The 13,149-nt window shown below is 49.4% G+C and overlaps 1 protein-coding gene across 1 annotated transcript; it reads left to right on the top strand.

Moving 5' to 3' along the window:
- The first annotated feature begins 874 nt into the window (after positions 1 to 874).
- On the top strand, positions 875 to 6,508 carry LOC149359381 (3'-5' RNA nuclease TATDN2-like). The gene is made up of 6 exons (XM_089567661.1): positions 875 to 1,258; positions 3,920 to 4,321; positions 4,828 to 4,997; positions 5,440 to 5,569; positions 5,705 to 5,917; positions 6,321 to 6,508. Exons 1-6 carry the CDS (start codon positions 875 to 877, stop codon positions 6,456 to 6,458), a joined length of 1,437 nt encoding a protein of 478 aa, XP_089423787.1. The 3' UTR covers positions 6,459 to 6,508.
- Positions 6,509 to 13,149: the final 6,641 nt, after the last annotated feature.

Raw genomic sequence — 13,149 nt, 5'->3', positions numbered from 1 at the left:
CCGTCTGTAGTAAAAGTCCCACTCGCACTGCTGGATGGATGAAGAAGCTGTCTTTAGCTCTGATCATGCTTCCCCGAAACGACTTGCGAAACACGGGAACGGCTGGTATTCACGAGCGGGAAATGGATTCTCCGAAGAGACCAAGAAAGTTTGCTCCAGAGTATGGGCAGGCTTTCAGAGAGGGGAGTTGGGTGAACAAAGGAGGGGGTAAGAAGGCGTATGGAAAAGGCTAGGCGAAGCTTAGCTTAGAAACTCCTCCTCTCAAGCGCTACCCTGAAGGAGAGAGAGAAGAGGGATTGACGAAGCGACCGGTTCTTTTCATAGAACTTCATTCTTTCTTCGCACCTGGTTTTCACCCCTCCATTTCGCCTGGTAGGGTACCCTGATAGTTATTTAAAGCTGCACTAACTGCTGCTTCCGTTGCAGTTGAGAGTGGTCTTCCTTCAAGAGAGCAACTTGTTCGTACTTATACTCTCACTGATTATTTTTCTCCCGACTAGGCCGCGGTAAGAGGGAACAGGCATCGTCGTTAACGACTGCGTCATTTCTGGCGGCTGCGTTCATCGTTTGCGTAGGTGTGGGTGCTTATTTCACAAAGAGCAGATTTCAGTAGAAGTACACCATCTCACGGGCCTTTCATGTCCTGATACTACTGTAAGCGATATATTTTTCGCGAGCTCAGTACGAGTAGATTCAGCCCTGAGCATCCGTCCTGTTTTGACTTGACCTTTGTTTTGTGTGAACCAAAAGAATTGAGGTTCCAGATAGGAAGGCCGGTTTTCTCTTATGCTCAAGTCAGCGCGATGCTATTGAACATGAAAAACCAGTTGCAACATGTATTTTTTTTTTAATGACTCCGAGCAGGCCAGCAGCCATGGGTCTACTCCAGCCACTTGCTGAATTCGACGGGAGCGACGACACTTGGGATTGCTGCTCGGATTCCGAATCCTGGGACGAGTACCAGGTCATGCTTCGCCGTTACCAATCTCAAGAGGACCTCTCGCCACAGAATTTCCCCTTCTCGTATGCAACTGCACCCCAATCGTCGCCTGAGGTCGCAAGGCCTCCTGACAGACAAGCTGGAACAACTGCAGCACTTTCGACGGGCGACGGTTCATCGGAGGACGAGCAGCCGCTCTCCGTTTTCGAGCAATACTTCCACGAGACGCAGCCCTGTTGCGAGAAGGATACCATGCCGGGCGCTCTTTCGTGGCACGGCCCGAGTACCTACACGAAGCACTGTCTGCGGTCAGACGAGGTAGGCAGCCTTGTATTTTTATTAATTGCTGTTTTATTTTATTCAACACTGAAACCTGCAACGCGAGTGCTTCGTTCTGTGTCTCAGATGGCCGCTGTGTCTATGTATTAATGCACCTGCAGTTCGTTGCATCCGTTTCCGTGTTCCAGTGATTCGCCATGCACGTGTTTTGAAAGATTCTTTCGTTTCCTGAGGCCTCAAACTCTTTCTATGTTACACTGTAGCTTGAAGATTTCTGCGCGCATGTCAGTGCCCTCGTGGTCGTTTTTCCTCTGCAAACTGCTTCTCGGAAAAGATCCTACGTAAGTTACTCTGCTGCTGTGTGGAAGATTTTTTCCAACCAAAAACCCTCGTTCACAGACACGTTTTCGCTTCCTGCCCTGCTGCCTGAAGGGGTTAGCGCGAGGGTAGATGAGTCAGCAGCCCTGCACTGTGTCCTTCTTCGAAAAGGTGTGCAGGGCTGCCCCCAAATCTGCGTGAACCTGAAGCCCCGCCGGACATTGCCAGCTTCCGAGGTAGAGTGCAAAGGAAAGTTGTGCAAAGGTTACAATGATGCATTCCCTTGACGACTGCCTGTCTCGACCCGCACCTGTCGTTCGCGCCTCGGCTCTATTGTGTCCTTTCAACAATTTCCCTCCCATACAGATAAAGGGACGTCTCTCCTCTCCCTTTTCGAAGAAGAATGCGAGATTACCATCTGCGTACAGGAGTTTTTGGTTGGAAAATTGTAGAGGGCGCTCGTTATTCTGCAAGTTGTCAGCCAACATCTCGAACCGCGTGAATAATTCTCAAACAGCACATCGCAGCTAAATGTTGCAACCTCTCGGAAGCTGAGTGAAACGCACGTGTGTTCTTTTCGGGAACTCGACTGGGGTGTGTGCGCGGCGACTTGCTTGTTAAGCGGCTGTTGCAACAATGTGCATCATGCCGCATACACATGTTTTAACATAACCGGCTTCGAGTGCTGTTGTAACTTTATTCGTCCAAAGGAAAGACGCCGGAGACGGGTTTGTCGAGAGCATTGTGCTCGAGAAATGCAAGGTGCAGGCGAGGGTTGCCGCCTGCTCGATTGGCCAATCACATTCTATACAATGCTAACTCGGCGTACGCAGCACGGGCCGCAACGGACGTCGAAAAGTGGCATGCATCTCATGGTCCTGGTGCTCGCGAGCCGCTTAAAAAAAATGTCAAGCCGTGAACAAAAGAGGGTTTGGAAGCTGCAAGGATTCCATGAAAATTTGGGAGAACATGAAAAAGCTTCTAGCCACGAAGAAAAGAGCCCCCGAGAGCCCCGCGGTCCTCCGATAGTTGTAAACCGGACCCCGCTTCTGACGCGCGTGCTAGCACCCGTGAGCGGGCGCCGATATGCACAGATATCTGCACCCCGATCCCATCAGCTCGCTCATGCGCAGACAGGCTGCAGCGTACGCCCGTGTGCGTAGGCGTTCCGCCCATACGCCTATCTCCTTTTCATACATTGGCAACGCTGAGAAGGTTGCTGGAGTACTGCGTCCGCGAAACTATATTTCTCCGCCACGTATCATTCGTTCTTCTCGAAACCCCGCTCAGTGTTTGAACGAAAATAAAGAGCGGTTTAAAACGATGCGGTAGCATTGAAAATCACGGTCGAAGCTCTCACGAGCTCATTGTGGGGGCTCTCTGGCCATAATTTTCACGGAGTGTGAGCTACTTTTGGGCGCGGATTGAGTAGGAGCGATTCGCCCTACCAACCGCGTGTCATACCGCCACGTGTACTTTTTGTGGTCGAAGTCTCGACGAGTCGTAGGACGAAAATGTGGCAAGAGGTAAAGAGAATCCAAGACGTGCCAGTCGCGGCGCGTAAGATTTGTCGCAATGAAATATGCTTGCGTTCTCTTTGGTTTTATGGCGAACTACTTTTTGCGCCTGGACTTAGCCTTCGCGAACAGTCGCGCTAGCTTTGTCAGCGTTACCTGCTATGTATGAAACGGAGCATAGGATGTAGTCGGGCACGTGCGGTGCGCCGTTCTCATCGACGAGTGGACTAATTTGAGTGCCTCCGCCGTTTATCGCAAAGCGCAAGCCGTCGTCTGCTTCCATGGCGGCAGTTGCTGCATCATTTCAGCACCGACCACTGAGGAGGCGCGCAGTTTTCCTGGAGTTTCCTGAACTAGACCTGCACAAAGTCTGCACTACTTTGAAGCGAATGGCATCGTGCTGACGACGCCATCTTGCACCGCTGAAACGAATGGCGAACTGCCGCACCGCGAGAATAAGTTCACGTAGTGTAGGCGAATGGAACGCACCTAACTGGTTACTTTTTATAGCAATCCAGCAGAGGGAGGGGGAGACCGTCTTTTGTCTGGGTTCAGGGGAAAGTGGTTTGTCTGGGTTCAGGGGAAAGTGGTTTGTCTGTAGTTCTGGCCAAGGGTGGGGACGGGTGAATGGTAGTGAATAGGAGTTGTAGAAAGGGTGCAGGGTCGCTTATACTGAAGTCCCTGGAAATATAGCTAATACCAGAATACTGAGTAGGCCACACCCCAAGACGCGAGGGGGGGGGGGGGGGGGGGGGGGGGCAAAGGACTGTTTCCTACCTCTGCTCCACCCAAAGTTGGCGCCTGTGACGTGTAAAAGCTATCCGTAGAAGCAGTTTTCTTTATTTCTTTATTTTTTGCCTTGTAGGACGCTGAAGCTGACGCCTGTGCCCTGCAAACTGCCTGGAGTCGGCACGATGAGGCGGCAGAAGTCGTCTTCCAGCGCAGACGCGTCTCACGGCAGCCGAGGGCGTCCGTCGAGGCCCCCCGTGCTGTACAAGAGAAGGAGGCCGAGCCCTGCACTGCCGCGTCTTCGGAGCCCACGCGGACAATGTCGCCTCCAGTCATTCCACAATCGACCAAGCAGTGGCCGTACTCGCTGCCGTCAGGAGTGGGCCTGGTGGACACCCATTGTCACCTGGAGCTCATCTTCCGCAAAGTGGGCCACCGGGGAACCTATGCCGGATTCCGGAACGTGCATCGGGACACCTTCCCCGATTGCTATGAGGGCTGTGTGGCAAATTTTTGCGATCCGCAGACATTCCAAAAGGTAATTATTTTTTTTCAAACACAATCTTGTCGCGTGTCTACTGTCTTCTCATACGTGGTGGAATTATTAAGCTCTAATGGCTTCGCGGGACTAACGCCGAGCCAATATCAACACCATGTATAAACATCACATTTCATTCTATAGCACTCTCGCCTACAGATACATTCACTGCACCCATGACAGCAATTAAATTACTGTAATCCGATAACAGTAATTTATTTATACTCTGGTAGCTTGAAGTTTTGCTACGGTAACTTTGCAGCAAAGGTAATTATTTACCTTCGCAGTTGCGTTTTTTTTAATGCATAAATAAATATTACCATGCATTGCAAGGGTTGCACGGTGATCAATCCATGTCTTTAAGCTGCACTGCCTCCACAAACCCATGTACCGTAATTCCTCCTGCCTTAGCTGCTCTTATATTTCATCCTAGTCCAGCCACTTTTGATGTTAATTATACCCTCTGTATTAATTAATTTGCCACTGGCGCTTACGTCTTTGCGCAGCGCCGCATGTGGGAGCCGATCCTGGCCGAGGATGGCGTCTGGGGAGCTTTCGGATGTCATCCGCACATGGCTCGCGAGTACAGCGAAGAGGTGAACGAATACCTCATCAAGGCCCTGGAACATCCAAAAGTAGTCGCCTTGGGTGAAATAGGGTTGGACTACTCCCGCAGGTGAGTGCGCATACCAATTCAATGCGGGAGAGGAGGGGGTGGGTGGAAGGAGGACTTTTTGGCCGCTGTCCATTGGTATTCTGCATCAAAGAGCAATGCTGTTCCATCAGCCGCTCAAAAAACCACCATATATGGTGGCTTAATCTGTTGTGCTGCGCGAATAAAGACACAACCTCATTTCGCAATTTATTCAAGCTAGGCTACATGCTTTTCTTTTGAATTCTTAACCGTGGATAATATTTTTTCTTCTACGTTTGACTGGTTTTACTAGTTCCCTATTGCCGTAATTCCCACGAGCGCGCCGTGTATAATGCCACAAACTTTTCGGCGCCATGAGCCATCAGTAATAATTCTTGCCTGTGTTGGGACCTGAGTAGTTTTAACAACGTGAAGCTGCCTTCATCGCCACAGGTTAGGAAAGTGTTTCATCTCGATTTTGCAGAAACAAATGCGACCACGCCCAGCAGAAGCGGGTGCTCCGGCGGCAGCTGCAGCTTGCCCTGAATGGTCGGCTGCCCCTCATAATCCACTCTCGAGACTCCACGTCCGACACCATCGGCATCCTCAAAGAGGTATAAGGTGTCTGCCTTGCTGCACAAATCTTATATGTCGTAGAAAACCGCAGAACATAGGTGAAACGCCTGGTATAATACGTCGACTGCTCACTCTTGCTGACGAGGTGGATCTCTTGGCTCCCTTCCCCTCAGATGCTGCCGTCGGACCACCCGATACACCGCCACTGCTTCACCGCCGACTGGCCGGAGGCGCAGCGCTGGCTGACGGAGTTTCCCAACCTCTGCCTCTGGCTCACTCCCCTCGTGAGCTTCCCCAATGCCGGTGGGCTGGTCGAGGTCGCCAGGAAGATCCCCCTGGACCGGCTGCTGTTAGAGACGGACTCCCCGTATTTCCTCCCGAAATCGGTACGCATGGATTTCCACGATGAATTCGTCAGTTACTTGGCTATCTTTAATTTAATTTGGCGGCCAGCGTTTTTCCTCCCCCCACTCTCTCCCCCCGTCGTGACGTCGGTGTAATCTGGGGCTCTGTACGACACCTTTGTTTCTATAAACAGCCACCATTACAAATACTGCTGTGCAGAGAGCAACGTCATAATGCGGTGTCGGAATGCCATGGATCTTGGGTAGGGCTACTTCTCTGCAGACTTCAACGGGTGCCAATGTGTAATGGGATATTTGCAGCGAGTTATTGTTAGCCAATACTAGTAGCTAATCCTTACAGTTCCATGCACGCAGAAGCCATATGTACGCACTGGTCTCGCGTGACTAACATTCTTTCGTGGGTTTTTGTTATCTTTTTTTTCAGGAATCTGGGCGTCTGAAAGCGTCGCACCCAGGAATGGCGATCCATGTGGCGACGTGGCTCGCATCGTTGCGCAATATCGATGTCGACGACATATTGACAGCCGTCCGCCAGAACACGCGGCGAATCTACAAAATCTGATCTCGGACAGTGCGTAACCTTTGCGCGTGCAATAAAAATATAACTGCGAAGAAAACAAAAGAAATATCCTTGATTGTTTGTTTCTTTGCCAGTGCTCACATTCTAGCGGCCGTTCAGTGTTGTGACACTGCAGGCTTATACCACTGCTCTCAATTTTCTGGGTCAACGAATATTGGCCGAGAAAGTATTGATACAAGGCTACCGGCACAATGTCCGCGACTGGAATAATAAAACTAAAAAAGAAAGCATGCGTGTTCCAAGAATACGAATCGAAGACGCATATGCAGTCGGCTCAACGGTGTATATAGTTACAGTAGTTTATTAACACGGCACGAAAAGGCAGGAGACGGTGTTGCAGGCCGCGGCAGTTGCCATCTAAAATAAAAGGCAGCCTAACTGGAAGTTTGGACCAGTTGTTAAGGCCTTCTTTTGCTAATCTAAGGTGGGCAAAAGTTGTTCCTCAAGCAAAACGAAAAGTATCTGCTCGGCACGTAGTGAAGATGATGAGGCTGGAATATTGCACGCGCTGTTCGTAGAGGGGTAGAACACAAAGAAAAGAGCCCAGGCTAAAAGAAATTAACTTAAGCGAAGTGGAGGAAGGCTTAGCGCGAGAAAGCAAGTACTCGAGAGCGTTACCGGAGGAGGGCAGAAGTACAGCCTCAGGCAAAGAGCAAGGTAGCGTTTCCGGACAATTGTGAGCCTATGCAAGCAAGGAAATGCGGGCATATCTATAGTTATATCACGGCGCCAAGAAAAAAAAGATCACATTTTAAACAAGAATGTGCGATAGCTTTCGGAAGTTTCCCCACCCCAAAGAATTTCAAAGGACCCTGAAAATTTTGGACGTAGGCCTATCACAGAAGATTTATATGGTGGATTGGTTTCGGAGTAGTTGGTGGATTAAGTTGGATTATTGAGAATTAGATGGTGGTTGCGCTGGCTTTGTGGTGCCTGGTGGATTAAAGGGTCGAATTAGTCTACTTTCATATGATAACCCAGTGGAAGGCACTCGAACATTCTAGTCCTAAAATTTTGAACCTTGAGGTGCTGACAATTATCTCAACCACCCAGGGAATTTTGTTCAGGAGAAACCAGATATATTTTGGGCGGCAACTTCAGCGACAGCTTACAATTTAGCAGGAAAGATTTGTTGTTCCTTCTTTTCATGACCTTGTTTGTCACCACCGGTGCTCGACGTTCTAGATCTATTTTGTAACGCGAGACGCGGCCAGAGCGCTCTGGGACTTTCATGGTCGTGGGCGGAACTCTCTGCAATGTTCCATATTGTTGTCAATGTTTTAGCAGCCTCGAAGTTCCCTTTAATATCTGGGAGCGACGGGCATTCTGATCACCCCGGTGTCGCCGACTGCTATCGCTGGCGATGACTTTATTTCTGTTTGCAGGTACAGGATCACCCGGCAAAGGGCTTGAATTCTTCGCCGGCTGAATTGGCGTAGAAAAGCACTACATGTGCAATAAAAACTGCTGGCTTCTCTCACCGCACTGCGATCGACAAGGAAAACTATAGCATGTCGACGCGGCTACATGAAAGGACACATCTTCTAGACACCAGACCGTGATGTATATGTGCCATTAAGCCTGAGGACATCATCAACAAATGATCTCAGGGAGAGCTTTCCCTTGAGTGTTCCCTCTGAACTCACAATGCGGACTTTTTAGCGCTGACGTCATCATGTACTTGATAGCTGACTAATGTGCTTGACCGATTCTATTTTTACGTGTTCAGACGAGGCCTAGATAATTCTAGCGTGAGTGCGGACCATATGTGCTCTTCCCGATCAAACTCGGCGGCCAATCATTATTTTTACCGCCACCTGCCAGGTTGCATGAGGACGCCATCGAGTGTTAGCACCATCGAGTGTTGGAACCATCGAATGTCATCACATGCGCGGACACACACGTACACACCCGTGTTTTCGCTTAAGGTGGCGGTCCCACTCTGACGGTGAGCGGGAACCATTTTTGGTGATATTTGTACGTCGACTGTACCTCGCTCGCTCGCTTCATAAATATAGTTCAGATATCTCCGAAAAGCTACTTTTCTCTGCTTTCAAAAGATGCATTTTGTTTAACGGTAGCTGCAAATTTGTTTCAACTGTAAAAGAAAACGCAAAGATGAAAACTGGCAGTTGAGCTCAACTTGTCTCAGGAAATGCAAAATTGTGAAAAACCTCTTGCACCTAGAGAAATATCTTTCGAGATACTTTGAGATCGGATGCTAATCAACATATTTAAGCATTTAGAAGTACGTGTATAGATTAGTTTATTAGCCACACATGTTTGAAAAGCATAGAAAACAGAACAATGTAATCTGCAATAACTTTTGGGATATGCATTGCATTGCGGCGCCTTTTTGTACAATTTGAGATCGTCTAATCGCCCTTCCATTCTGAAAATTTCATCCGTCTGCCTTGTTTAGTTTAAAAGTTATTCTTGATCAAAATTAGCGTTTTTTCGAAATAGTTAAAAACGGAATGCAAAATTGTTCAGGTAACCAGCGCGTGGCAGTTTTGAGATTTTGCGTGAAGAAACTTAATACTTCGCTCTACGCGGCTAAGCATCGCCTTTACTCTACGGCTTTTGGGGAATGCGCAATGTCTAGTTGATTTTAGCTACCTTTTTTGTTCTCCTCATGAAGGACACAAGCTCTTGAAACGTTCCGCGGCTTCTTTTTTTTCTGGCAAATATACTCTTAAAATGTCGGTCTCTCATTCCTTTAATCAACTTGTAACAATTGCCAAGAACAAAGTCCACAGAATACAAACAATAATAGCAATAACGCAGCGACATGCGATAAATGTAGATAAATTTAGTAAGTAGCGCCATCTACACACATGCACGTGTACTAAATAATCACAGTTCAAAAAAATAACGAGTGTGGCGCTGCTAAACATTTACAATCAGGAGGTGTTCACGAGAGGGAACGATACCTCTACGATGTTCGCACGTTTCCCTCGATTTTGCCCTATGTAGTGTGTGTCGAACTTCCAAGCAGATTTCCGCCATATTGCTTTGCTGGATTGTTTTGTAGCGTAAAGCTAGTAAAGCCACACTACGCGGGTCAGAGCCGAGTTTTGCGCGAGTGTGCGCCGCCTGTTATGCGCAGCGCGAGAACCGCGTGACGTCACAAGAGGCGCAGGTCCGCCGGTGCGAGCTCCTCGCTGCCGGCGCCGCCGGCGTGCGCTCCTCTCCGACGCGTGACCTCGTGTTTACGACAGTTGCGCCGCGCGCTACTGCGCATGCGCGAGGAGGGTGCGCGGAGAAATGACGGTCGCGCTCAACATGTAAGCTCCGGTAAGCTAAGGAGAGTCGAGCCGCTGCCAAACGGCGCAGAAGACTGCAAAATGTAAATTCTTCCGATCCCGAGGTTGTCGCCTGGCAGTTTGCCGTCGAGCAGCCAAGGCGAAACGTGCGGCCGAAACACCGGATCACTTGACGCTACGTATATCCAGGCATAGCAGAGCTAAGCCACTGCCAATTTTTTTCACCTGACGCTACGAAACGCATTCTGGGCGTCGTATTATTTTTCGAGGACAGCTTTGGCATTGCCAAAGCGACAGGAAAGGGAAGAGACAAGCTTTCGCTTCGTGCTGCCGGTTGTTCGTTGTTCCGGCTAGCGCTGTGGAGGGGAAGTTGGAGAGCGCTCGATTCGCCTGCACTCAATGCACCAGTTCGGCAAAGTTCTGCGGCAGCGGCGGTGCGGCGGGTGTGTACCGCTAGTTCCGGCACTTTGAGCGCAGTTTGGCACTGTCTGCTTCCAAAACGGATGGTCGAGTGCAGGCCTGGTCGTCGCTAGCCTTTGCGATGCCAATGAATTGGAGCCAGCTGTTTACAGCCTACATCAGCGGCAGCCAACCTCTCGTATCTCATGAAGAAATGTGCAAACCGCACATCACAATAACATGTTGCCATGAACCAGCCTCGATCCGTTTCTTTGGAGAACTCGAGCAGCGTTCTAGCTTGTCGACGAGTGAAAGTTACTTGAGTCTCCGCCGTTTATCACAACCCGCAAACCATCATCTGCTTCCATGGCGGCTGCAGCTGCACTATTTCAGCACTAACCATGGAGCAGGTGCAGTTTTCCTGAACCAGACTCGCACTTCTTTCAAACGAATGCCATGGTTCAGAGGGCGCCATGTTCCACCGCTGAAATGAATCCATGTGGTATATAAGTCGGGTACAACTCAAGAACGAAGCAGCACATGCCCATCAAAGGAGACCGCCCAGCCAAGCGCGTCGACCGAACAGTTTTCTGTTCGGTCACCACAGGTGCGCCGCGACAGCAGTGGAGACTGAAGCTGCCACGACCGTCTGTTGCCGAATATGACCCCACCTGTAGCATTCAGCGCTTTTGCGAAAAAGACGCTCTCGCGCGGATCTATGCGAAAGGTGAGCAGCCCAGCCCTCTCCCCCCCCTCCCCCTTTAGTGGCCAGTGCAGCTGAGACAATTAACGGGGGCATCACACCTACTAGTACCTTCGCCTTTCTCCCTGTCTTTTCCCCTGCTCCTGCTCAGGTGCTCCTAGAGACGATGGCGGATGCCGGGGCAGCAAAATCTCTTCCTTTCTTTTTGCGTTATTATTCTTTTAGCCTTATCCCGAACAAAGGACATCCACCGTCGGCGACACGGGGACAAAGCGCCGACTCCTTCGTTCTCTTTCGCAGACTTGGCTGCATGCACAGCCACACAAATCGACGTGATTGGCTGGAGAGCTCCGTCTGAGTTGCGTGTGCCGCTTCGTTCTTTTGTTGTAACTGACTATAGTGCTGAGAAGTCCCCTTTTCGGGAACTGGCACAAAGGACCGCCCCCTCCCCTTGCTGCGCGCCCCTCCTGCAGGCGGGGTAGACTAGCGCCGCAGGAAAAGGAATTCTCGGAAAATGATTACAAGCACGTTATAAGCGGTGTTTACATGACGGGTTGAGTGGAGGATTTGAGCTGAAAACCGGTTACTGGGTTCATGTAAACGAGTCGGTTCCGGGAGTCGAGGGAGCGAGTCCAGTCAACTCCGCTGCAGGGGGTGGGTTGACTCACTCGACCCCAACAGCAGATAGCACGTAAACCGGTCTGAGTCGGGTTAGTGGAAGGAGGGGTGATAAATGCGAACCTGTTATTCGCTTGCGCCGTAGCGCCTGCGAGGCAGCCGTGCATGCCGCAATCTTCCCGGCTGCCACTGCCCTTTCCCGCTGCGCCGTTCGACGCTTGGTGCCGCTGCTGTTGAACCGGTCGCGACTCGCTAAAATCGAGTTCATGTAAACATGCAGTCAAGTTGGGCTGACCTTGCTCAACTCGATCTCCTGGCTCGACCCGCCGAAGTCGGGTTCATGTAAACGAGGCTATAGTTTCCTGACAATAGACGGTGTGAAAATTCAAATTCAAATTCAAATTTTATTTTGCCACCATAGTACAGATGATGGCGGGGACCCGTAGTAAAAGCTGCCGTTTGACAGCTTGACAAGGCCACGGGCCCCCACTTTGACAGCAATGCAGTGGTTTGTTTTTTTTTTCACACACACGAAAAAAAAAGAAAATACAGGAAATACAGATAACAAAGGAAAAAATACATATAGCAGAGCTGTTATCAGGTTACAGTAGTCAGCATAAAATCAACAGCATTGTCCTGGCTGGAAAGAAAACTTACAATGATGGTGAAAGAAAGAAGAATTAGGTAAACAAATCACAGAAAAAAAGGTTAGGTGTAGTGTAAAAAATACTCGAACAGTTTGTGGCGTGTTGTGTTTTGGAGATCAATATCGTTTTGTGCGAGTTTGTTAAGAAGTCGTGGTAGTTTATTTTCAAATGTTTGATTACCATAGAAAGTTCTGTATGTTTTTACGTTCCATTGTGCTATATTTCTTGTGTTGTACATTGCATCTCGTTTTTCTAAACCAGCTAATTTGGATAGAAAAGATATATTCTTCAACACCTCGTTTTTCACACACTTGCTCAGACGATACTCATAAAGCTTAGTAATAGGAGCTGTTCCTACAGTTTCCAGGTACGCGCGCGTGGACACGCACGCATACACACACACATACGCGGGCGCACTTTTTCAATCTTTGACCCAACCAAATCGAGGCAAATCGACGCAAGGTTAGAAAGATATACATTTCAACACGCGATGGAAAATTCTGGAGGGAATAAGCAACCTAATGATGCAAACTGGATACAAGAAAGACGGACGTCTAAAATGAATAAGAGCACGCAGTTGAGGGTCCAAACGAGAGAGGGGAAGGGGTCGCCCTAAGTGCCTACAGAACTATCGCTTTGTAGCCGACCCCTTTTTTTTGGCAGCATTCCTGCACACCTGGCCCCCCCCCCCCCCCCCCCCCCCCCCCCCCCCTCGTCTATAAAAAAGTCTCGAGTCCGCCTCGTGAATGGTATGCATCTGTATACTGCATTTTTGTGAGCCTTGGCAAAGTTCCGTCGAAGTTGATCGGAATTGGTTGCAAGGTGCCGCCGCATGTACGACGAATATTTGCTTCTGAGGTAAACACATTCCGACACCCTGCGGTGCTAACCCTCTCAATAGCTATTTCACGTCTCTTGCGCAATGTCGATTCATCTCTAGGGTAAACAGAAATTGACAATTGCCCACTTCTCTCTGCCTTTTTCTTTACCAACCATAGTTTATAAGGTTGGACAGGCATACGCTGAGCGTTGACTAAATT

The sequence above is a fragment of the Amblyomma mixtum genome, chromosome 2, assembly GCF_055824585.1.
Source record: "Amblyomma mixtum isolate Tamu chromosome 2, ASM5582458v1, whole genome shotgun sequence".
In the NCBI taxonomy this organism is placed as follows: Eukaryota; Metazoa; Arthropoda; class Arachnida; order Ixodida; family Ixodidae; genus Amblyomma; species Amblyomma mixtum.
This window is presented reverse-complemented; position numbering and strand designations above follow the sequence as displayed.

Excerpts from the sequence above, each read along its gene's own strand:
- LOC149359381 (XM_089567661.1), top strand. The coding sequence starts at position 875 with ATGGGTCTACTCCAGCCACTTGCTGAATTCGACGGGAGCGACGACACT. Across the intron at positions 4,998-5,439 it reads GGGTTGGACTACTCCCGCAG|AAACAAATGCGACCACGCCC; the intron begins GTGAGTGCGCAT and ends TCGATTTTGCAG. Across the intron at positions 5,570-5,704 it reads CCATCGGCATCCTCAAAGAG|ATGCTGCCGTCGGACCACCC; the intron begins GTATAAGGTGTC and ends CCTTCCCCTCAG.